Below are 25400 nucleotides of genomic sequence, written 5' to 3' on the forward strand. Positions count from 1 at the left end.
CCAAAACTATGGTAGCAGGGCAGAGCGATTGTTAGGTCCAGGGTCCTCGACATCATGTAGTTGCTGAATCAGCTAATCCTGGAGCATCCCTATCTGGGACTTCCTTTATGTGAGAAGAGATTTCCTTTTTTGTTTAAATCAATTCAAATTGAGTTTTCTGTTTTCCATAGCAGCAAGTATCCTAACTGATCTTGCTTTTTGTCCCCCCCAGAACTGAATCTCTAGGCTCAACCTTTCTCGAACAGTTTTTTAGTCTCAGAATGTTTTGGTTTCTTTTTGATTTCCAGTCTTAATCAAGATGAAGGACCTCAAAGAGCTTTTGTGATGTAGGTTATACTTATTGGTATTTACTGCATTAGAAATTAAATTTTTTTTGAAATTTATTTTATGTTAAGTAATTTCCACTCCCCACCATGGGGCTTGAACTAACGGCCCTGAGATCAAGAGTCATTTGCTCTATGAACTGAGTCAGCCAGGAAACTGCATTAGAACTTTAAAATTGAGAAAACTGGAGTGTCTGGGTGGCTCAGTTGGTTAAGCATCTGATTCTTGCCTTTGGCTTGGGTCGTGGTGTCAGGGTCATGAGTTCGAGCCCTGTGCCTGGCTCTGCACTCAGCAGAGAGTCTGCTTGAGATTTTCTCCCTCTCCCTCTGTCCCATAAATAAATAAATCTTTTAAAAAATAAAATGGAGAAAACTTAAAAATACTTACTAATTCATTTAAAAACAAAACTACAAATACATTAACATGTTAACATCAACATTGTCATGAAAAATAACTGCTTTCTCAAAAAAAAATTGAACAGTGGCATTCTTTTAACTTTATTCCTTGCAAATCTCTTTAATGTCTGTCGTAAGAGAAGATAGATGAATTTTCATATCTACTTTTGCTTTCAATCTGTTATGATTTGTTGTTTTGGTTGAAGAATATGAAGAAAATCCAGCCTCATTCAGATACATGGTCAAAAAAGGGAGGAGAATTTTAATAGCCTTTTCAGAGAGTATGAACATTCTTTGATACTACACCAAAACTTGCAACTAGAAGTTTCTTTTTTTGAGATAGACAGAGAGGCAGGGAGTGAGAGGAAGAGAGAGAGAGAGAGAGCTAGTGAGCACAGGAGCAGGGGGGAGGCGCAGAGGGAGAGAGAGAATCTTAAACAGTCTCCATGCTCAGCATGGAGACCAATGTGGGGCTGATCCCATGATCAAAACCTGAACCCAAGTTGAGTCAGATGCTTAACCAACTAAGCCACCCAGGTGCCCTGAAACTGGTAGTTTCTTAGAGATCAGTTGCAACATGAAATCTAAAACCATGACAATGAACTTCTGTGCTTTGTTTCATTGAAATCCATTTCTGTACCTCACACTGTGAATGGATCTGTTACCCACACGCGATTTTTAGAACATTGCCCATTGGCCATTTAGAAAAGTTGGCTTGTTGATTTATGCAGATCTTCTAAATTTTTACATATTTCCTTATATAATTCTAAATCAGAAAGCTAATCAGAAAAAGTCTTGAAAGATTGGGAAGCAGTCTAGCTCGCTGCAAAAAGCATCCTAATTGACAAGTTTTCTAAGAATTCAAATTTTCACTTGAAGGTTTGAATTTTTTAATTGGCTACAATACTGTCAGTTGTTGTCCTTGAAGTGACAGGCTCATCCTGCTCATTTTTGAGAAAATCCCTGCCAAAGACTAGGTCTGAAAGTTTGTCAAGGACTCTTTTGATTGGAAATGGTATTCTGTGAAAAAACTGGCTGTTTGGTTTGCAACTCTAAGAACTGCACATGTGCTTTTTCTTAAGACAATCATTATGCTTCAGTGTGCAGAAGTGATTTATTCATACTTCCCATTTAACCACATGTAGTATTAAAATGTTCTGTTCTCAGGGGTCAAGATTTAATAATTTCATGGCTAAATCAAGGATATTCTAAAGTGAAACTGGCTCTTTTTTTTTTTTTTAGCAATTGTGCAGGTTGTGAAGAATACAATTACTATGAGTATAGTTTGTCATGATACACGATAAGAAACCATCAGTTTTAAGGTTTAAATTTTATTTTAATTTATTTTATTTTAGTTGACAGTGTTATAGTAGTGTCAGGTGTACAATATAGTGATTCAACACTTCCATACATCATCCAGTGCTCATCATGACACCTGCCCTCCTTAATCCCCATCACCTGTTTCACCCATCCCCCACCCCCTCCCCTCTGGTAACCATCAGCTTGTTCTTTTTACTTTTTTTATTTTTTTTATTTATGATAGTCACAGAGAGAGAGAGAGAGGCAGAGACACAGGCAGAGGGAGAAGCAGGCTCCATGCACTGGGAGCCTGACGTGGGATTCAATCCCGGGTCTCCAGGATCGCGCCCTGGGTCAAAGGCAGGCGCCAAACCGCTGCGCCACCCAGGGATCCCCAGCTTGTTCTTTATAGTTAAGAGTCTGTTTCTTGAATTGTCTCTCTTTTCTTAAGATTTCATTTACTTATTCATGAGAGGCAGAGAGAGAGAGAGAGAGAGAGAGAGGCAGAGACATAGGCAGAGGGAGAAGCAGGCTCCATGCAGGGAGCCTGATGTGGGACTTGATCCCTGGACTCCGGGATCACGCCCTGAGCCAAAGGCAGATGCTCAACTGCTGAGCCACCCCAGGCATCCCTGTCTCTCTTTTTCTTCCCTTTGTTTGTTTCTTTTGTTTCTTAAATTCCATATATGAGTGAAGTCATATGGTATTTGTCTTTCTTACCTGACTTACTTTTCTTAGCGTAATATACTCTAGCTCCATCCATGTCCTTGAGATTGGCAAGATTTCATCCTTTTTTTTATGGAAAAATACTATTCCATTGTATATCAATCTATCTCACATCTTCTTTATCCATTCATCAATCAGTGGACACTTGGACTGCTTCCATATCTTGGCTATGGTAGATAAGGCTGCTATAAACATTGGGGGGCATGTATCCCTTTGAATTACTGTTTTTGTATTCTTTGGGTAAATACCTAATAGTGTGACTGCTGGATTGTAAGGTAGTTCTATTTTTCACTTTTTGAGGAGCTTCCACACTGGCTGCACCAGTTTGCATTCCCACCAACAGTGCATAAAGGTTGCTTTAAAAAAAAAAGATTTTATTCATTTATTTATGAGAGACACACAGAGAGAGAGGCAGAGACATAGGAAGAGGGAGAAGAAGGCGGGGAGCCTGACATGGGACTCGATCCAGGACCCCAGGATCATGACCTGAGCCAAAGGCAGATGCTCAACCACTGAGCCACCCAGGTGCCTGACAGTTCTTTTTTTCTCCACATCCTCACCAACACCTGTCATGTCTTGTAAGTTGTTGATTTTAGCCATTCTGACAGGTGTGAGGTGATATCTTATTGTAGTTTTGATTTGCATTTCCCTGATAAGTGATGATGAGCATCTTTTCATGTGTCCGTTGGCCATCTGGATGTCCTCTTTGGAGAAATAAGACACCACCAGTTTTCATCATCATTGCTTTTGCACCATTAGTGCAAATGTTAACTCCATGAAAAACTCAAATAACATTTTACTATCATAATGGCATTAGTTTTCACTTAGAAAATTCCTTGGAAGGGTCTCAGAGACCCCAGGAGTCCACAGACCACACTTTTAGAACTTCTACTATAGGTTACAGTTGATTCTAGAAGCAACACAATATGCTGCCGATTAACTCCCTTTTTCTGAAATCAGCCAGAGTTGGTTTCTGTTTGATGTCACCAGTGTTCCATGTTAAAAATGTCACTGTTTATGGATGGTTGAATCTAAATGTTTAAGGAGCTCTAATTTAGGGCAATTTATAAATGTGTCCTTTGTTATAATGATTTGCACAGCAAATAATTAGGAAGGATGAAAGATTCTAAAGTTTCATTTTACTAAAAAAATCTAACATTGATGCTTTTTACAGTATTGGTGTTAAATCAATGTTAAATAATCAAATAAGTCTACATAGGTCCAGGAATTGTGGCAAAATAAGGATAAGGGTACTAATATTTTTCTCCTTTCTAATGAGTGCTTCAAATGATCTTATGGAGCTAAGTATTATTGTCCTTATTTTAGACATTAATAAGAACTTAGATTTGCTGGTTAAGTACCTTGGCCAAGGCCACTTATGGTCAAACCTCTCACCCTGGCTGAGAGATTCTAAAGCCCAGGACCTCTTTGCTCTACTTCATAGGAATTTCTGATAAGGACACAAATATGAGCCCATGACATAGGAGGTTTATGCCTTTGAAGGTGGTGTCGCAAAGTCATGGGCGTCAGAGATAGCACTTTAAGGAACTTCTTTTATAAATTCTCTCATGGTGATATGATAATGCTGGCTTTCTACCAAAGCAACATTTCTGACATACCATAAAGTGGTATTTTAGAGTTGGGAGAGATTCTGTCCAAATTTATCACCACTGGCGCATGCCCCAATACTCAACACACATTTCAAATAGCATTCCCTGGGTGCTAACCCGATTATTGCTCATTCCACTAAATCAAAATGAATCACATACAGTGGCAGGCATCTTCTTGGATGGCCCAAATAATCCCTGCTTCCTGATATTCACACCCTTGTGTCATCCCTTCCCCTGTGACCGTGGACAAGAGCTGTAACTTGCCCCCAAGCAATAGAATATAGCAAAGGTGTTGGAATGTCACTTCTATGATAAGTGTCATAAGATAGTGACTTCTTCCTTGCTAGCAGACTCTTGGCTTGCATATTTGTACGTTTTAATGAAGCAGCCTGCCACATAGGAAAGCCCCATGTGGTAAGGAACAGAGGGCAGCCTCTTGCCATCAATCAGGGAAGAGCTGAGGCTGTCAGTCCAACAGCCTGGGAAGAGTCGAATCTGACCAACAGCCACTGATTGAGCTTCAAAGCAGCTCCTTTATTCCCAGTTGAACCTTTGGACAAGACCCCAGCACCTGCTAAGGCCAGAGTACACCTATGCGAGAGATCCTAAAACAGAGAACTCAGCTATGTCCAGATTCCTGGCCCACACAAACTGTGAGATAATATATTGTGTGCTGTTTTAAGCCTCAAAGTTTTGGGGTAACTTGTTAGGCAGCAGCAGGTAACTGATACACATTAGTAGCTTTATTTATCTGTGTCTTTCTCTAGCAGGATCAGGAGAGAGCTGTTTGAAGTTAGTTCTTTTCAATGTCTTTACCTGTTCGGCCACCACTACAAAGTATCCTGTCAGGATCCATCTTCAAGGTCAAAGGTGGAAGGTTCTCAGCCTAGTTGCTAATGCTCTAGGAAAGCCCTCTGTGCCCTCCATCAGTACCCACACTGGAACCCTCCGCTACTGTCTTTCTCCACTTAAGCATCATTTAGCTTAAGATGGAAGCAAGTGAGTTACTTCTTGAGTCCTTAAAACTTCAGCCTGGGATGGAGATTATTCATCCCCCCAACCGCTGTCCCGCAGCAAAAGGACGAAGGCAGAAGTGCACCTCCCAAGCCATTTCATAAGTAGAGGTGCAACATGTCTGAAAATTGACAAGGAACTCTTTTGAGAGAAAGAAGGAAAATGGGGAGATGCTAAAATATAATGCAACGCATAGACATGGGGGCAACCCCTTCCCTCGGGAGGCTTGATTCGTCGTCTGTAAAGCGGGGGTTTACCTCCAGGTCCCATGGACGTTGGTTCTTAGTCCGCCACAATCTAGGCTGCTGTGCGCTGGCTCTCTGAGTCCTAAATCAACGGTTAAATGAGAATGAAGAAATACCTGTTTCCTAAAGGGGTTTTAGGCTCCGATGAAAGAAAGAAGAGGTAAACGCCGCAGCACAGCGCTCGCACAATAGCGAGCCCGACCGCGGCTTGCTGCCGGGCAGGGGTCCCAGGGCCCGGGGCGGCGCAGCGTGGGGGGGGGGGGCGGGGCCCCGGGGGAGCGGGCGCAGCGCGCACCCGGGCCCCGGGGCCTGCCCCGCCCACGTGGGGCCGCGGCCCGTCGAATGACTCGGTGCAACGTGGTGGCGGCGGCGGCGGCGGCTCCGGCTCGGGTTCTTCCGGGCGCCGCAGCTTCCTGCCGAGCACCGCGCACCGCGCACCGCGCAGCCGCCTCCGCCGCGGAAGCCCCGGGTGCAGGCCTCGGCGCGGGGGGCCCCGGGCTGAGCCGCGCGCGCACCCCCGCGGGGCCCGGGCCGCCGACCGCACGATGCGCGCCGCGCCGCCCCCGCCCCCGCCGCTGCTGCTGCTGCTGCTCGCGCTCCTGGCCGCGCCCGCCGCCCGCGCCCGCAGAGCCGAGTCCGCCGCGGCGCCGCAGCCCCGACCCGAGCGCCCGCCGCGGCCGTCGGCCGGCCCGGGGCCCGGGAACGCCACCCGCACGGGGTCTGGGGCGCCGGCGGGCGGCGGCGGCGGCGGCGGCGGCGGCGGCGGCTCCAACAGCAGCGGCGACGCCCTGGTGACCCGCCTGTCCAGCCTGCTCCGCGACCTGCCCACCCTGAAGGCGGCCGTGATCGTGGCGTGCGCCTTCACCGCGCTGCTCATCGCCTGCCTGCTGCTCCGCGTCTTCAGGTGGGTCTGGCCGCCCGCGCCCTGCCCCCCGGCCCCGCGCTCCCGCCGCACCTGCGCGCACCGAGGCTCCGCGGGGGAGCGTCCCGGCCTGGCCCGCGGGACCGACGCGTCTGGTTTCGCCGCCTTTAGCAACGGCTCTCGTGAATCCTGGATCCTGAGCTCCGCCGATCCTTAGTGCTAACAGTAGCGCCACCAATTCGGACAACGAAGCATTCATATTTACACGGAATTTATTTTTATACCCATTTGACAGATGGAGGAAAAAAAAAAAAAAAAAAAAGCCCGGGAGAGGAGGGGTGGTTTATGCAAGTAGACTTAGCGGTGGTGGTAGAATTTGACCCAGGTCCGTGTGCCTTTAACTTACCCACCTTACTATTGTTCCCTCCCTTGCCTCTGCGCCCCCTCAATGCCCCAGCTGCCTTCTCCCTCTTCCTTCCCTGTGCTGCCAAAAAAAGCAGTGTCTAGCGCCCGGTGATGTGCCCAGGACCTGTGTTGGATGTGCGCTCGGCGCTGGGGATTCCAGCTGGACTCCAGGATGCTTGGTGACCCTGGGTGGTCCCAGCGACTTTCTGTTGGCGGGGGATACCGATGGAGAGGCTCTCCGTGCTCCTGCCTGAGAGCTTGCCCCCTCGAGACTCACAAGGGCCTGAGGGGTCTTGGAGAGGCTTTTGTGGGTTGCTTAAGTTCAGGGAGAAAGTGTCTGGGCAATGAGGAAGGAGGACCTGGGTCCCTGGAGTCGAGGCAGAGCTACCTGGGATGCCAGGAGGGCGTCCCAGAATGCCTGGGAGATCCTGTTTTTGCAGGAAATGAACCAAATGTATCCTGTTGCTTAGGCGGTGCTGCTGGGAAGTCTGGGTGTGTGTGTCTGTTATTCACTGCCCACCGCCCCATTCCAAGTGTACACAGCGTCCTTTGCTGTTTGATCAGCTGTTGGAGGTTTGGGGCCAGGGGCTGGCTCTCCCCGGGGGAACATTTTCAGCATAGCAGCGGAAACCAGACCTGGAAAGGCAGGGTCTGGAATTATCTGTGGAGGTTTTGCTGTTGCCATGTGATTCCGAGTCAAGGTGTTTCCTTGTGGGTCTGTAGGATTAAATGTCAGAGGTCCTGAGAAAATGGGGAAGGGGGTGCTGTGTTTCCACATCCATCCCCCCATCCCCTGCCCTGGCATAGCTCACATTCCTCACTGTGTTGGCCTCCTCTGTGTGCTTTTGGCATTGAATTGCTGCCCCCCTCCTTTGCCCCATCCTTTCCACTGCCCTCACTCCTCTACTTAAAAACTTCAGTAGCTCCCGGTGTAGCTGTCACCTGGGTGTGGCATTCAGGGCTCTTACAAACCCGCCCCAGCCCATCTGGCAGCCATCAGCCAGCCCTTCTCAGCCTCCTTGCTGCCACTTGCTTATTTCCTTATTCTCCATGGCATAAGCCTCTGCTTTCCCACTCCCGGGTCAGTTTCTGTTGTGTATCCGCCATGAGGGCACCAAGGCCCAGCTCCCATGCTCCTTCCTCTGTGTGGTTTTTGGGACATCCGAGTGAGGCCCTTGTTTCCTTTTCTGGCCTGCCCCAGCCCTAGCCTTGCGCATCTTCTGCACAACCCTTCTCACGCTGTGCTGGGTGGCTGGGTTTAGTGCCAAGCTCCCATGCTCAGCAGACAGCCCTGGGGGACACGGGTGTCCTGTCCTCCTTGTGTCTCGGTGCCTGATGCCAGCCTGGCATTCAGTGGAGGCACCTTTACTGATTCCGGATTGTTCAGTTGGAGGTGAGCTTTGATGCCCGGAGCAGCTCTGAGCATGGAGGTTTGAAACATTTAGCTCAAAATAGGCCTCCCAGCCTACAAGGCAGTGTGCTTTTTAAGAAGGTATTTGAACTATTTTGCCAGTCTGCTCCTTATTACCCAGGGGTGGAGGAGAAAAGCAAGCAGCATGTGGCCAGATGTGAGCTGCGTGTTTGAGGGGGGCAGGGGGAGCTGATACTCAGCCCTCATTGACTTGTTGGCACAGTGTTGGGAGGAGGTTCTGATTTCACAGAAGCTGGTTATGTACATGATCTACCTCTTCTTCCAGGGAAGATGCTGTTGTTGGGGTGAGTGTGCAGGTGGACCGCTGCCACTCTAGTTTCTGATGCAGACAGGAACTCCCAGCATTTTACAGCTGGAAGGGGCCTCAATGACACACATTGAGCAGAGTTAGTTACCCACCCACTAGTTTAGAGAATCTTCTAGAACGTGGCATAAATCTGTGGCTGAGGCAGGGCCCATGCCCCATCTTGCTGTTGGTCTGTACTGTGGCCTTTCCTCTTCCATGGTCCTCAGCAGGGTCAGTTCATCAGGACTCCGGACCACCTGCTGCCCTGGCTGAGTGTCCTGCTTTCCTTTAGTCACTGAGTCCTGGCCATTCCACCCTTGGTGTAACCGCGAGGCTTTCTGGCCTGTGCTCACATCTCTCCCCCTGTGGTAGTGCCCCCACCTGCCAGCATTTCGGCCTGGCTTGTCTCCCCACTTCTTGTGTCCAAGTCATAGCAAGAGCCTTCATGTACACTGCTGTTCTTGCTGCCAACCCTGTCCCTGCCCATCTCCCATCCCTGGTCTCATCCTTCCTCTGCCCATCTGCACCCCCAAGCACAGCTCCTTAGTCTACGGACAATGCTGGCTTTTCATCAACAGGGCCCTGCCTCACTCTCGAGCCCCCTAAGTCGGCTCTGCCTGCAGCTCCAGCCCTGCTGGGCTTCCAGAGGCTCTCCAGTGGTATCACGTGGCCCGGGACCTGCATGTCTTGCCCCACTCTGACCCTCTGCCTGGGGTCTCTGCCACCATGACTACAGGGCCAGCTCATTGCCCTCCTCTGTTCCCTCTGAAAAGCTTCCACAAAAAAAAAAAAAAAAAAAAAAAAAGAAAAGAAAAAAGAAAAGCTTCCACAGCCAGGAGTCCAGGGCTCCCAGAGCATACTGGAGTTTTGAAGTTCCCATGTGTAGTTGTAACAGCCACTGAACATATGTCCCTCTGCTTTCCAGCCTGGGGGCTCCCAAGAGCAGAGCTGGACCTTGATCATTTTGTGTCTCTCTAACACCAGGTAGCCTCCAAGCACATGCTGGCATCTAATGAAGATATTTTTAGCAAATGAATGTTGAACTCGTAAGTAATTTATGTTACTGATCCTCCTCAGAAAGTCCTCTGTGACCAAATGCATGGCTGATGCCGGAAGCCTGCGAGGTAGGAATTTGCTTGGATGGTGACCCTCCATTTCCTTAGCAACGCAGACCAGGGAGGAAGAGTATAGTCAGGTTACTGCTTATAAAGCAGCAACCCAAGCCCATTTGTCTTTTCCGTGAAGGAGCTACCTTGCCAGACAACAGAAACAATGTGGATCCAAGGAAACTATTAAAATTGAAAGCACAGAATATATGTAATAATGAAAAAGATATATACGTTTTAAAAAAGATTTTATTTATTTACTCATGAGAGACACACAGAGGCAGAGACATAGGCAAAGGGAGAAGCAGGCTCCATGCGGGGAACCTGATGCGGGACTTGGTCCCAGGACTCCGGGATCACACCCTGAGCCAAAGGCAGATGCTCAACCACTGAGCCACCCAGGTGCCCCAAGATGTATACTTCTTAATGGAGCAGTTCCATCCCCCAGGTACACATGTTTTTCATGTACTATATCTTTCTTCCAATTTTATTCATTAGAAGAGGAAGCAAAGATGCATGGCTAGTGAAGTTCAGAGAAGTTCTGTTTGGTAGTGAAAATATTTCGATAACCTAAGTAATAATTGGGTCTTGGTTAAATAATTTATGGAAAGTACGCAATACTGTACAGCTCTTAAATATTGTGACTATGGGGGTGCCTGGGTGGCTCAGTCAGTTGGGTGTCTGACTTTTGATCTCAGCTCAGTTCTTGATCTCAGGGTCATGAGTTCAAGCCCCGTGTTGGGCTTCGTCCTGGGCATGGCACCTACTTAAAAGAAATGATGACATTGATCTGATACTATATATTATCAAGTGGAATGGGTTACAAAGCAGCATATTTAGGGCAGCCCGGGTGGCTCAGCGATTTAGCGCCACCTTCAGCCCAGGATGTGATCTTGGAGCTCCAGGATCAAGTCCCATGTCAGGTTGCCTGCATGGAGCCTGCTTCTCCCTCTGCCTGTGTCTCTGCCTCTTTCTTTATGTCTTTCATGAATAAAATCTAAGATTTAAAAACAAACAAACAAAAAAACCAAAGCAGCATATTTAGTATGATTTCATTTAAATAATAAACATATGATGAATATGCAAAGAAATTCATGCGTGCATGCACATTTGTGGATGTGGGTAATTATTATTTTTCAGGTCATGTTTTTACATGATCTGAATTTCTGTACAATGGGCATATGTTCATTACTGCTCTCCCTGTCTGTACTGTTGGCTCCTGGCTGTGTCTTTGGATGTGCCTTCCTAAGGACCTGTATGAAAGAGTCTGGGTTATACATCACAAGTGAATTTTTGGGTCTCAGGGCTGCTCATCCTTGATTTTCTTGAGACTGTACCAGTCAACCCTCCCTCCTGCAGTGCCCAAGGGTTCTCCCGTCAGAGATGGGAGATGCTTAGTACCATCTGACTTTCTCATTGTTCCAGTTAGGTGGTGTAATTTGGTCCCATGTTGGTTTGCTTGGCATTTTCTCATTTTCTACTGAGATTGAGCAGCGCCCTCTTTCCTGTACTTATTAATCAAGCACATCTCTCCATCTGCAGAATCCTTGACACCTTTTTCATGTATCTGAATAATTAAGGAAGACTGTTTTAAGACTGGTGGCAAAATGGAAGGAGAGAAAGGCAGTTTGTATGCAGGGTACCCTCTGTGTGTGTGTGTGTGTGCGTATGCATGTGTTCACGTGCCCCTCTCACCCATGTCTTTGCACGCGGTTCTGCACAGCTGGCAATGGGGCTGCCCCCCAGGTCTGATACCTGATATGTTTCTCTGAGAGCTAGAAGGAAATCAACAAGGAGGCTGTGTCTAGGAAGTAGAAAACTGCAATTCCTCTCATTTTTGATGTTTAGAAATATCCAGTGGATTGCGTGGAGTTGGGGATGGTACAATGTAGCCAGGATTGTGCCCCAGGTGCTTTCTCTCTTTCTTTTTTTTAAAAAAAGATGTTATGTATTTATTCATGAGAGACACAGAGACACAGGCAGAGGGAGAAGCAGGCTCCCCACAAGAGCCCAATGTGGGACTCGATCCAGGACTCTGGGATCATGCCCTGAGCCAAAGGCAGATGCTCAACCACTGAGCCACCCAGGTGCCCCTCTCCACCTGCTCTCTGGGGTCCAGCTTTACCCTTCGAGATCTGGAAGGAGTCTGACTTGACTCTCTAGCACCTTACGAACAGAACAGGGCAGAGACAAGGCAGGGAAACCATTACCTCCACCACGACTCTCCTTTTCCATCCTGGCAAGCCTCTGAGCTCTGCTGCCCAGGCCACATTTCTCCCAGATCTCTGCTGGCTGCTTTCCCAGCCACTTCTTATTTCAAAAGCTTTGTAAAATCCTCTTATGTGGAAGGAGGGTTTTGGTGCTTCCTGGGGGATGGGCAGGCAGTTGAATCCTAGGTGGTCTGACACTGCCTGGCTGTCCCACTTGCATTGGTGGCAGGTGTGTACCACCACGTCCTGAAGGTGTTGGGACTGCAGAAGCTCATTTACTTTCCTATGCCAGCACTTTGGAAAGGAATAGAGACTTTCCTGCTTATCCCAGATTCTCCCAATTTCCCATCATCTGTGTATTTACACTTATAATAAGAACAAATGTTATTGAGAGAAAACGTAACAGCTTCATACTTTTTGGGATTTGGGGAGACTTAACCATTCTGACATGTTTTTAGTTATGGCTTGTTAATATGAGAATATTATTTTATTTTATTTTTTTTAGAAGATTTTATTTTATTCATGAGAGACATAGGCAGAGGGAGAAGCAGGCTCCCCATGGGGATCCTGATGTGGGACTTGATCCTAGGACCCTGGGATCACAACCTGAGCCAAAGGCAGATGCTCAACCACTGAGCCACCTAGGCGTCCCGAGAATATTATTTTAATAAACCAGAGCTTGAAGTGGAGCGTGGTTAGCAAGCGAAGTCACTTTTTATGAGTTCAAGAGAGATTCGGGAGCTTGTGTAGTGTCAGGTTATTTTTTGATGATGTGACCAAGGTTTTTTTTTTTTTTTTTTTTAATTTTTTTATTTATTTATGATAGTCACAGAGAGAGAGAGAGAGAGGCGCAGAGACATAGGCAGAGGGAGAAGCAGGCTCCATGCACCGGGAGCCTGATGTGGGATTCGATCCCGGGTCTCCAGGATCGCGCCCTGGGCCAAAGGCAGGCGCCAAACCGCTGCGCCACCCAGGGATCCCTGTGACCAAGGTTTTGAATTGAGGGAAAAGCTATAGAAGTGAAACCTATTTATCCTGATTTGATTTTAATTTTTAGTGGGTTTTCTGCTTGATTGCTTTTCTCATTTCATTGAGATAAGATGGACGTAGTGCTTTGTAAGTTGATGGTGGACTGCCTAGTGGTTTGACTTACATTTATTATGAAAGGATTAGCACGATAAGTTTAATGAACATCTGTCACCTCACAGAGGTACTAAACAAACAAAAACATTTATTTTTCTTTATGATAAGAACTTTGGGGATCTACTCGTTTACCAGCTCTTGGGTACAAAGTACAACATCATGTTTACATTACACCCCTGGGGCTTACTGTCTTATAACTGGAAGTTTATACTTTTTGGCCGCTTTCATCCAATTTCCCTCCCACATTTAATTTTATATACCACAGAGAAGAAAGAACATTAAATAAATCTAAGACAGCAGAAATACAGATTAAAAAAAGAGTGTAGAGTGGTCCTTTGATTCTGTTTTCCACCAAGTTAAAAAAACAAAGTCATAGCACATAGAGGTTCCCTCAAATTGTTCTCAACCAGCGAGGACTTTTGCCCTCCTGGGGTCACTTGGCAAATGTCTGCAGATATTTTTGATCGTCATGACTTGCGATGAGGGATGCTATTGGCATCTAGTATTTAGAACCAGGGATGATGCAGAACATCGTGCAGTGCACAGGGCAACCCCTTAACAAAGAACAGTTCAGCCTGAGATGTCAGTAGTGCCAACGCTCCCTGAGAGTCCGGGCTGCAGGCTGTTGGTTGTCTGACGTGAGCGGTTTACTGAGCCTTTCCGGGCTTTCACGGGCTAGCTCTAATTGCAGTACATGCCTCCGAGGCCTATCGGGATTATTTAGAATGACATGGAGTCAACCAAGCCCCTGGCTCCCTGTTAAATAGCTAAGTGTCCTATTATATTTAAAAATACAGACCTGAAAACAGATGTAATTTATACCAGACCTTTTGGTCTTGCTTCTGCCTGTAAATGAGGATATGGCCATATGGCCAAAGTTGTCAGGCAGGTGCATCTGCCTCTGGGCCTCTTTCAAATGTAATTGGTGACTCTTTAACCTGCGTGAGCCTCCCTGGACACGGCGGACCCTGGGTGGAGGAGGTACCTCATGACTACCCTTATAAATGCGCCTGTGAGGATCTGGCACCTGTCACCTCTTTCTTCTATCAGATTGGAAAGGGAGAAAAAAAATCCCTCTTTAATTTAACCCTGAGCCCTCTGCCTTATATGGCTTCTTTACCCGTAAACTCTCATGCCCACAAATGCGTTGGTTTCACAGGGCTTTGCAAACGCAGATCCTTCTTGGCACACGAGGCACCCCTAGGGTGGGACTCTCCCTGTTAGCGTCTACATAGCACACTCCTGGGTTTAAGGAGAGAAAGCTTCAGGGGTTGTGCTGGTATTTTAGTCTTATGGCTGATGCTTTAGTTCTTATTCTTTGCAGAGGGAATTTCTGGGACCATGAATTTAGAATCATGTTGTCATGGTTTCACTTAAAAAAAAATCTGTGCTTAATCTAAGGGTGATCTGCCAGGAACCTGGACTTGGTATTTATTTTCCCCTGGGTGGGGCGAGGGTTAGGGAGAGGAAATCCATGCCCACTGGCAAGTGTGGAGCAGAGAGAGGCTGTAGCACACAGAGCTCTCCTGACCTCCCTCCTTCTACTCCATTGTACAGATGAAGAAACTGAGGCCCTGGAGGGGGAAGGGTTTGTTGAGGTCATCCAGTGAGTTTGTAGGAAAAGCAGAACTAAGGCACAGGTGTTCTGATGCTCAGCTTGGTCCTTTCTGGGCCTCTAAGCTGCGGTGGGCTGGATTTTGGTCTGGTACAGCTGGGTCTCTCCACCAAGGACCCAGGAGAAAACGTGGCTGAATGGATGGAGCTTTCTTTTCACTGTGAGCATAGGGGGCACATGCTATGGGGAACACCCCAGAGGCTAAGGAGCTTCCAGTTCAATCTGGGAGGTGGGATAATGCTCTTGGATGATTCTACTGGGTAGGTAAGAAGGACTCCAATTCAATTGGGGAAGGATGTATCAAAAGTAATATTTGCAAACAAAAGTATAAATTGCAAAAGGATGGCCTCAGGTGCTTTGACTGGGGACAGGATGGTCTGGGAAGGAAAATGCGGGAGGAGGAGGATTAGGCTTGGTGCAGGGATAGGATGAGGAAGTTCTTCCTGGACCAGATGGCCAAGCAGGATTTGCCATGGGGAGGGTTGAGGAAAGGGATTGCTTGGAAATGGTGATGATGTGGGACACCTGGGTGGCTCAGTGGTTGAGCGTCTGCCTTTGGCTTGGGTCGTGACCCTGGGGTCCTGGGATTGAGTTCCGCATCGAGGAGCTGCTTCTCCCTCTGCCTATGGCTCTGCCTCTCTCTCTCTCTGTCTCTCAAGAATAAATTCTTTAGTATATGTGCTGCCAAAATGAGCACTAAATAAAATCCTTAAAAAAAAAAAAGGAAATGGTGTTAATAATAGTAGCAGCTGATCCTTATTAAGCCCTTACTATATAGCAGGCTATGTACTAAATGTTTTCTCTGCATTTCCTCATTCCTATGATCGGTGTGCCGCTGGAGCCTCTTCAATTTACAGATAAGTAAATCAAGGCACAGAGGATGGAGTCTTGCTCAAGGCCAAGCAGCTGGGGAAGGGTCAGGGTCTGACTTTGGAGCCAGCGGTCCCCACCCTTTCCTTTCGCAGCTGGATTTTGATTTTGGAAGATGCAGATTCTAGTTGTAGGATACGGGGACTTGTATTGGGTCAGAGGAGCAGATGGAGTAATCCAAGTGCTGCTTTTAGTACTGCCAACCCTGCTAGGGGTTTCATAAGTATTTGCTGAGTGAGTGGGTGAATTGGGATGTGGTTTATAGTGGGGACTCAGGATGGCCACGGAGATAGGTAGAAGGTGCCGGAAGGACAGGTGGGGAGGACTGGATGCCTGAGTGGATGAACAGAAAGAGGGAGAGGGGAGTGTCAGGGAGTTCCCTGGAGGTCCTGGAGGAGGGCTAAGGTGAAGGGAGTGGTCAGATAGGGCAGAAGGGGAAGCAGAGGATGGTGTGCTGTGGAACTGCTCACAGAAGTGCCAGCCACACATCCGGACATCTGGGCCTGGGGTGAGGAGGTTGGGAGCTTCTGTGAGAAGTGACTGTCCCTGAAGTGGGGGTGGTGGCGGTGAGTAGTGACATTCCCACGTCTCCTCTACCATGTGACAGGGACAAGTGGATGCAGAAAAGGTTGCTCATGACATATGTCCTAAAGCATAGTGACCTCAGAGTTTCCAAGCTGTGGTTGGGTCTGCAGGGTCCAAAAGTGTCCCTCTTGGCCATCTTGCCACTGCCCTTGAACCAAGGGAGCCGCTTCTAGAGGGCACGTGTTGCATGCCTTGCTTCCCTCACCTGGCACCTCATACAAAAACTAGGAGGACCCAGCCCTTTGCAAACACACCTGGGAGCCGGAGAAACAGGTCTTGGTGTATTTGTTGTACTCATGTTGCATGTGACTCTTCAAACAGGTTTAAATCCGGGGAGTGCTTATTTTGTCTTGAAAGAATGAAAGTTGATGTGTCCCTCAGGTATTGACAGAGGGAAAGAGGAACAAGTGTGGAGAGCAGATGGAGGCCAGAAGCTGTAGCGTTGTTACTGGAGAAAAGCCCTAAGGCTTGTGATTGAGCTCTTTGGGGTTGCGTGGTCCATGTTGTATGATCTGTGCTTATAGGAACTGTAAGCGCGCCCAGGGCACAATGTGCATTGTGTGCTGGATGCCAGTGTCAGGCTCAGTCAGAAATGGCACCTTTCTGTTAACCCCAAGGGGGTGGTGCCCAAAGGGGAGGGAAGCAGATAGGTTGTATAAATGACTGGTCCCCTTAATCAAATGAACTGCTGGTGAGCAAGTACGAGGAAGACCTCTGGTGAACAGGTGTATCATTCCATCTTGCTGGGCTCATGATCTTTAGTTGAGTTGTTCAGTATCACCCATGCTTGGCGTCTGTGACTATGGCCAGGAGAGTCAGGGGTTGCAAACTCATGGTCCCCAGATGAGTTCTTTTTGTTTTGTTTTAATGTGCACAGTGTTTTTAACAACTGAGATGGTTCAGAAGTCTTTGCATAAAAATCTAGGTCTGCTTCTCTGGACAGATCAGAATATCTGGAAACACAGGGCCTGTGTTCCATGTGACAGTAACGGGGGGCATCCGTCTCGGCCGGGCTCTTGAGCACCGTTCCTTGTGTCTTTGGCTCTGAGACAGAGGATTGGTTGTCCTGTTTGTTCAAATGTTTGTGTCACACCAGACCTGCTTCCTGGGTTTCCTGTGTCCTGTGGGGCTCTGGGGCACTTGAGGTTGTTTTTTTTTTTTTTTTTTTTGACATGGTGCTTTGAGGCATTGTGCTTGCCTGGGATCTGGGTGCTGGAATGGAGGAGCCCTGGCATGGTGGGGAGGGTGCAGTGCTGGCACAGGGGTAAGGTGTGGAGGTGCTTCTGACCATGTCTGGATGGTTCTCACTGTGTTCTGGATGGTTTGACCAGAACCGTCCTAGGGCAGGGTCCCTGGTGACCCTGAAGCTCATGCTGCAACTGGAGGAAAAGCTGTGTCTCCTGTAACTGAACGGCAGATGCCCATCTGGAGCAGGGCGAGACAAGGTTCATATTGCACTGGGTTCACCGCATTCAGTGGCTGGCTTAAACTACTTTATTTTTTATTTTTTAAAGATTTTATTTATTTATTCATGAGAGACACACACACAGAGAGAGGCAGAGACACAGGCAGAGGGAGAAGCAGGCTCCATGCAGGGAGCCCAATGTAGGACTCAATCCCAGGTCTCCAGGATCACGCCCTGGGCTGAAGGCGGCGCAACAACCACTGAGCCACCAGGGCTGCCCTCGCTTAAACTACTTTAAAAAGAAGGTGTGGGGTGGAGCACAGAGGCCCCCCAAGGCAGGGTGGGAAGGAAGGTTGGACTTGGGAATTGTATCCTGACTACCTGCCATGGTGGGAGGCAGTGGTGGCCTCACCGCTGGAGCTTGGAGTCACCCCTACTGATTGCCCATTCTCCAGGGACCCCGTTGTCATCCCTGCCTCTCCTGGCACTTGCTTCCCTGCAGGGAAGCTGCAAGGTGGTTTTAGAATTGGGTTCTTTCTTTCTTCAAGTTTCCTTAGTTTTCTAGGGAAGGCTCAGTTATGTCTTAGGCTCTGGGGCCGCAGGTGCGGAGTAGAGATCAGAGTGAAAAATGGGAAAAGCCTCTGACCCCAGAGCAGAAGCCCCACCAGGCATGAAGGCTGCGTGGCCGCTCAGCCAACTACCAGCAGCTGCTTGATCTGGCCTCCCCCTCATTTTGTTCTCATTTTCTTTATTAATTTTTCTAAATGTCAAAGGGGACATATGTCCTCTGTGACAAGTAGTGTGGTTTTGGCCACAGACTGGTCCTTGAGCCAAAGGACCACTTAAAACAAATTGGCTTAAAAACAAAATCAGCCAGGTTGGAGGGAAGGTGTGGCTGTTGGGTTTGACTCCTAAAGTCATGGGATGTGCAGAGGTGACCTGCAGTCTCTGGGCTGAGTAGAGGGGCCTGGGCCAGCTCCAGGGAAGAGCAGGCCTGACTCATGGCTGCTGCATTGAAAAACATTATCTTCGGGGCACCTGCGGGGCTCAGTCGGATAAGTATCTGCCTTCAGTTAGGGTCATGATCCCAGGGTCGTGCATTGGGCTCCCTGCATTGGGCTTGCTGCTCAGTGGGGAATCTCCTTCTCCCCATCCCTCTGCCTGCTGCTCCCCTGCTCCTGCTTTCTCTTTCTCTGTCAAATAAATAAATAAAATCTAAAAAAAAAAAAGTTATACCATTAGTGACTTCAAATTTTTACTTCCCTGTTTGTTCATTTTAAAAATAGGTCGTATATTCACATGGTTCAAAATTCCTGAGAAGCCAGAGAATATAATTTGAATAATCTTCTCACCTCTTATTCCCTCAGCCACCATGCCTCCTTCCCTGGATGCTATCAGTTTCCTGTGAATCTTTCCAGAGGTTTAAAGTGTAGAAATGAATGTAACGTGTGTACATATTCATATAAATATATATGTACCTTTCCCTATTTTTATTTATTTAATTATTTATTCACTTATTTTTTTAAAAGATTTATTGTTTATTTTTTCATGAGACACACACACACACACAGAGAAAGAGAGAGAGAGAGTCAGAGACACAGGCAGAGGGAGAAGCAGGCTCCCCACAGAGAGCCTGATGTGGGATTTGATCCAAGGATCTGGGATCATGCCCTGAGCCCAAGGCAGACACTCAACCACTGAGCCACCAGGCGTCCCCTTTCCCTATTTTTAATAATAGCATTATGAGATATAATTCCCATATCATACAGTTTACCCATTTAGAGGGTCCGAGTCATGGTTTTTAGTGTATGCACAGTCACCATCACCTCAGTAGATTTTAGAGGGTTTTCATCACCTCAGAAAAAAGCTCTAAGGCCATGAGCAGAACGCCCATTTACCTCCCAACCCCCAGGCTTGGGTAAACATGCAATTGGGATTGGTTTCCTTTCATACTCCTCTTTTTCAGAATTTTCTTGGCTGTTCTCACTACGTTTTAAAAATTTTTCCTTCTCTGAGCTTTGGCATCAACTTGCCTAGATTCCCCAGCAAAAATCTGTCAGTATTTTATTGGATTTAATTAAACCTGTAGATTACTTCAGGAGCCCTGACATCAGTACGGAGGTTGAAACTTTCTTGTCAAAAGTACGGCGTGTCCTCTATTTGTTGACACAGTCATCCTGCTGGTGGCCTCTGGCGGTGGCAGGAGGTGGCGGGCACTCACTGTTGGACGATCAGCTGCCTGAGAATGACGTGGCGACACCAGGTGTCTCGGCTGCATTTCCTGTTCTCCTGAGTTGGAGGTTCTGGCATGTGGTAGACCTAGATTTGAGTCCCCCTTGTGGGCCGGGTCACTCAGCGCTTTCTGGCTTTTGTGTCCTTGACTCCACGAGGCCTTGCTGGCTGGAGGCTCCGTTAAGACCATGCCTGTGATGCCTGGCACTGAGTGTGCCCCATCGTGGTGGCTGCCATTATTGTCACCTCGGTGCAGTGATGAGGCAAGAGGGCCACATGGGTTTCAGAGTTGCATGTAGATGGTGCCCCACAGTGGGGGCAAGGCCCATGAATGGAGATCCCAGGAGTCTGAAGAAGGGGTAAACCAGACTCGTGTCGGGTGTCCTGGGGATGTCTTGTCAGGGAAACAGGAAAGCTGTGGCTCCAGGGGGTGATTGGTGGTTGGGGTAGGGAGGTACCACGAGGATTCATCTCTGGAGCCCCAACTGAACCTGGCAAGTGGTAGAAATTGATATGAAGGTAGGATTCGGGTGAGTGAGTCGCCCAGAGGCACTTAACAAAGGAAGTGCAGAGCTGAGGTCCAAACCCCACCTCGGGACGTGTAGTCTGTGGATCTTCCCTCTGTGCCCCCAAGCCAACATCTCATTACAAGCTAACCCTTTAAAGGTCTGTGTGGTTGGGTTCCTCTTATGGGGCAGGGCTGGGACAGAAGGCCCCACTCCTTGCTGGCCTGCTGGGCTCCGATGCTCTGCTCCGGGCCTTCGTGTTTGCACAGGCGGGGCAGGCTCAGTCTCTCTGGGAAACCCACTTCTGACCAGATGCTGAAAGGGCCTTTGAGTAAACAAATCCTCTGGCTTTCGGATTACATTTCCGAGGACAAGAATCTTGAACTTCTCCTCTGTCTTGTTAAAAATGTGTGTTTTGGCTTGTGTGGAAGGGTCCTTTGTCTCCTAGAACTTCTCTGGTCTTGCCTATTCTGTGAAGCACAATGTGAGCATTGACTTAAAGCCACCATTTGCCATCTCTTCGTTGAGGCCACTCAGTTTAAAGGGACCTTGTTCCAGGAGGGAGAAATAGTGTCAAGGGGCCGTGCTGGGGAGCACAGGCCAACTGTATCTTTTCCCTTCTTTGATTCTCCAGATCTCCTTCCTTAACCAGAAGCTATATGGCCGACAGTTTGGGCAAGCTGCTGTCCTGCCTTGTGTCCCCCCCACCATGATGGTTGGGTTACCAACTCAGGTCTGACTCTACACCTGGGCCCTAGAACCAGGTGTCTAGAGCCTTCTTCCTTGGGCTGGTGACTGAGAGGAGGGCCGTGTCCACAGGCTGACCCGCTGTCCCCTGAAGAGATGTAGGGGACCTCAGAGTCTTTGTGGCCATGTAGCCTTTGCCTTCTCCTCCGGCCTCATAAACTGCCCTGTGGGAAGGAGTCACCGGGATGTTTGTCTTCTTGGAAAACCTGTTGCCTGGTGGCCCTAAAGGCAAAAAATTTTGTGATATTGTCACTGAAGCACTTTGTGTGGTTCTTTGTGTCTAGTGCAGGGATGAGTCCCAAAATTTGAAAGGGTTTGATGAAGTGAGAAAATGATATTTACATGTGGAAGTTTTACTATTAGAATGTCAGAAAATCCCAAGATGGTGTGCAGTGTGACAGCACTGGTTTCCCAGCATGCTGTGCCTGCTGCCTGCTTTCCTTCCAGACCCTGTGGCATTCTGGATTCTCTACATTGTGTGTCATAAAAACCCTGGCCCAGATTGGCTTTGGGAGCTGTCAAGGAGGTCTGGCTTTCTAGTAGATTTGGAACTTGGTCTCTTTCTCTCCCTATCTGCCTTCTGCTATGTTGGCTTTCTTTTCCATTTCTAGAAAGTGGCAGGATGGCTTACTTCACTGGGGTCTCAAGGCCAGTGGACAGAACACTTACTGCCCTGTCCTAGCCTTGCTGGCAAAGGCCCATTGGCTCGGATTGGCCCCCACTCCCCACTCTCTTGCCCTGGCCTGGGGATTGTGACACACTTATTGGCTCCGGCTTTGGTCCCGTGTCTACTCCTGGAGCTGGGCGTGTGGTCAGTGGCCAGGCCTCCTCCACCACGGGGCCCTTGTGGGAAGGGGATTCACCCAAGCCACTGAAGACACAGATGCCAAAAGGAAGGCAGAGGTAGCCTGCCTCAAAGGAACTCCTGTCCTCAGGGATCCATGATTCAGAAAGAGTTTATTAGAAGTGTGCACTGATCAATTCCAAGTAGAAATGTGGGAGCTGTGTTAAGTGGCAAGTTCCAGAAAGTCCGATGGGAGAGAGAGTTTCTTGGTGTTAAGGTTGAGTGGGTGTGGAGTCTGGTGGGGGTGCAGAGTGGGGCTGCAGTTGGATGGAGAAGTAGAAAGAGTCACCTGGCACCTTGCCTCTTGGCAGGCATGGGTGGTTCAAGGTGACCCTCAAGGAGCTCTGTTCTGGGGTGGCCTTTGGCCAGGGCCATGGTGATATCTACCACCCTGAGCCTCCTTTTCCTCAGTTGTGAAGCATACAGCAGCACCTTCTAGAGTGATTTTTAAGTTTTACACGTGATTGTATATGTGAATGACTTAGCTAGCACCAAGTAAGAGCCCAACTATCATGAACTAGCATTAATTTGAAAAGATGAGGTAGGGTGTCCACACTCGGAGAGGACAGAGCAGGACTTGGTGAGGTTATTTAGACTGGAGAGCTGTCCATTTTCTGTTTTCCCACATTCTCTCTCTCTCTGGATGGCCCTGTTCTGCAGCCCCAGGACACAGTCTGTGGGAAAGGCTCCTTGATGGTTCAGACATTTCCTCACTTCCTACTTTTGTACAGCTATGGAAGGAGGGGTCGCCTTCTATGGTGAGAAATATGTGGGGAGCCTCCCATCCTGCTGCCTCCGATGCAGGGTGTACATATGTCGGACAGTGACTGCCCACCCACCTGCCCGCCCATGATGGTACTTGTCCACGGAGGCCTCTGCCAGTGAGTCTGAGGCTCTGCAACTTTACACAGGTCCCAGTTTCCCTGATCACACGTCCAGCAGTGGACAGTGACATTGCTACTTGTTTGTGAAGGGTTTTTGGGTCTCAGAGAGTTGATTGTTTGAAATGTAATTTCTTCAGCTCATGAGGTCAAAACTGGCATTTAAAGCACATGTGAGGGGATCCCTGGGTGGCGCAGTGGTTTGGCGCCTGCCTTTGGCCCAGGGCGTGATCCTGGAGACCCGGGATCGAATCCCACGTCAGGCTCCCTGCAGGGAGCCTGCTTCTCCCTCTGCCTGTGTCTCTGCCTCTCTCTCTCTTTGTGTGACTATCATGAATAAATAAATAAAATCTTAAAAAAAAATAAAGCACATGTGAGGGCTCTTGCTAATGGCCTTTTGCACTTGTCAGGGTTCTCTAGTGAAAAGGACCAAGAAGATGTATATATCCATAGATCCATCTATCTATCTGTATATCTATCTATCTATCTATCTATCTATCGAGAGATAAATGGGTATATATCAATATGTAACAAATGAATTATATCAATATAAATTAATCATTCATATTAATATGATCAATAGATTAATACATATCTTTTAAGTAACTGGCTCATGAGTTTGTGGAGGCTGACAAGTTCCAAGATCTGTAGGGTGAATAGATCTGCATTCTAGGCACCCAAGAGTCTACAATGACATAAGTTCCCATCGTAAGGCTGGCAGGCTTGAGACCCAAGAAAGCTAATGTTTCAGTTTAAGTCTGAGGCTAGGGAAGAAACAAACAAAAAACAGAGTCCCAGCCCCAAGGCAGTCAGGCAGGAGGAACTCTTACTTGTGTGAGGAGCAGCTTTTTTTTTTTTTTTTTTTTTTTTTTTTTTTTGAGGAGCAGCTTTATAGTCCGATCAGGCCTTCAACTGATTGGATGAGGCCCACCACACTAAGGAGGGCAGTCTACTTTTACTTAGTCTGCCAATTCAAATGTTAATCTCATCCAGAGTTACCATCACAGACACACCCAGAAATAATGTTTAATGAAATGTCTGGACAGCCCGTGGCCAGTCAAGTTGACAAATACAATTAACCACAATATCTTCTATGTAATCTTGGGGTTTAAAATTCTTTTCTGAGGTCTTGTGGTTGGAATAGTTGGTGTGAAAGCAAGTAGACTGTGGCATTCTAGAGACTGGTGGTGTTTTCCAGCTTCTCCCTTCTCCCTTCTCCCAGCTTCACTGTTCAGGGGTCTTATTTTAAACTAAATAGGTTGATTTTTTTTTTTTGTATATATTTTTTTATTGGAGTCTATTTGCCAACATACAGCATAACACCCAGTGCTCATCCCATCAAGTGCCTCCCTCAGTGCCCGTCACCCAGTCACCCCAACCCCCCACCCACCTCCCTTTCCACCACCCCTAGTTCGTTTCCCAGAGTTAGGAGTCTCTCATGTTCTGTCTCCCTTTCTGATATTTCCCACTAATTTTTCTCCTTTCCCCTTTATTCCCTTTCATTATTTTTATATTTCCCAAATGAATGAGACCATATAATGTTTGTCCTTCACCGATTCAATTACTTCACTCAGCATAATACCCTCCAGTTCCATCCACGTTGAAGCAAATGGTGGGTATTTGTCATTTCTGTTGGCTGAGGAATATTCCATTGTATACATAGACCACATCATCTTTATCCATTCATCTTTTGATGGACACCAAGGCTCCTTCCACAGTTTGGTATTGTGAACGTTGCTACTATAAACATCGGGGTGCAGGTTTCCTGCCGTTTCACTGCATCTGTATCTTTGGGGTAAGTCCCCAGTAGTGCAATTGTTGGGTCGTAGGGTAGCTCTGTTTTTAACTCTTTGAGGTACCTCCACACAGTTCTCCAGAGTGGCTGTAGCAGCTCACATTCCCACCAAATTCCCACCAACTGTGCAAGAGGGTTCCCCTTTCTCCATATCCTCTCCAACATTTGTTGTTTCCTGTCTTGTTAATTTTCCCCATTCTCACTGGTGTGAGGTGGTATCTCATTGTGGTTTTGATTTGTATTTCCCTGATGGTAAGTGATGTGGAGCATTTTCTCATGTGCATGTTAGCCATGTCTATCTCTTTTTTGGTGAAATTTCTGCTCATGTCTTTTGCCCATTTCATGATTGGATTGTTTCTTTGCTGGTGAGTTTGATAAGTTCTTTATAGATCTTGGATACTAGCCCTTTATCTGATAGGTCATTTGCAAATATCTTCTCCCATTCTGTAGTCTTTTAGTTTTGTTGACTTTATTTTTGCTGTGCAGAAGCTTTTTATCTTGATTAAGCCCCAATAGTTCATTTTTGCTTTTGTTTTTCTTGCCTTCATAGATGTATCTTGCAAGAAGTTGCATGGCCAAGTTCAAAAAGGGTGTTGCCTGTGTTCTTCTCTAGGATTTTGATGAATTCTTGTCTTGCATTAGATCTTTCATCCATTTTGGGTTTATCTTTGTGTATGGTGCAAGAGAATGGTCTAGTTTCATTCTTCTGCACGTGGCTGTACAATTTTCCCAGCACCATTTATTGAAGAGACTGTCCTTTTTCCAGTGGCTAGTGTTTCCTGCTTTTTCGAATATTAGTTGACCATAGAGTTGAGGGCCCATTTCTGGATTCTTTATTCTGTTCCATTGATCTATGTTTTTGT

The 25400-nt window shown here is 47.5% G+C and overlaps 1 protein-coding gene across 1 annotated transcript in view; it reads left to right on the forward strand.

Moving 5' to 3' along the window:
- The first annotated feature begins 6143 nt into the window (after nt 1-6143).
- The window catches only part of FAM174B (family with sequence similarity 174 member B), a 43009-nt gene continuing 23752 nt past the window's right edge, over nt 6144-25400 (forward strand). Inside the window, exon 1 of the mRNA XM_025437342.3 lies at nt 6144-6517. Coding sequence (XP_025293127.3) covers nt 6159-6517 — 359 coding nt within the window. The 5' untranslated portion in view covers nt 6144-6158. The remainder of the gene's footprint in view (nt 6518-25400) is intronic.

This window comes from Canis lupus, chromosome 3 (genome assembly GCF_003254725.2).
Source record: "Canis lupus dingo isolate Sandy chromosome 3, ASM325472v2, whole genome shotgun sequence".
Classification (NCBI taxonomy): Eukaryota; Metazoa; Chordata; class Mammalia; order Carnivora; family Canidae; genus Canis; species Canis lupus.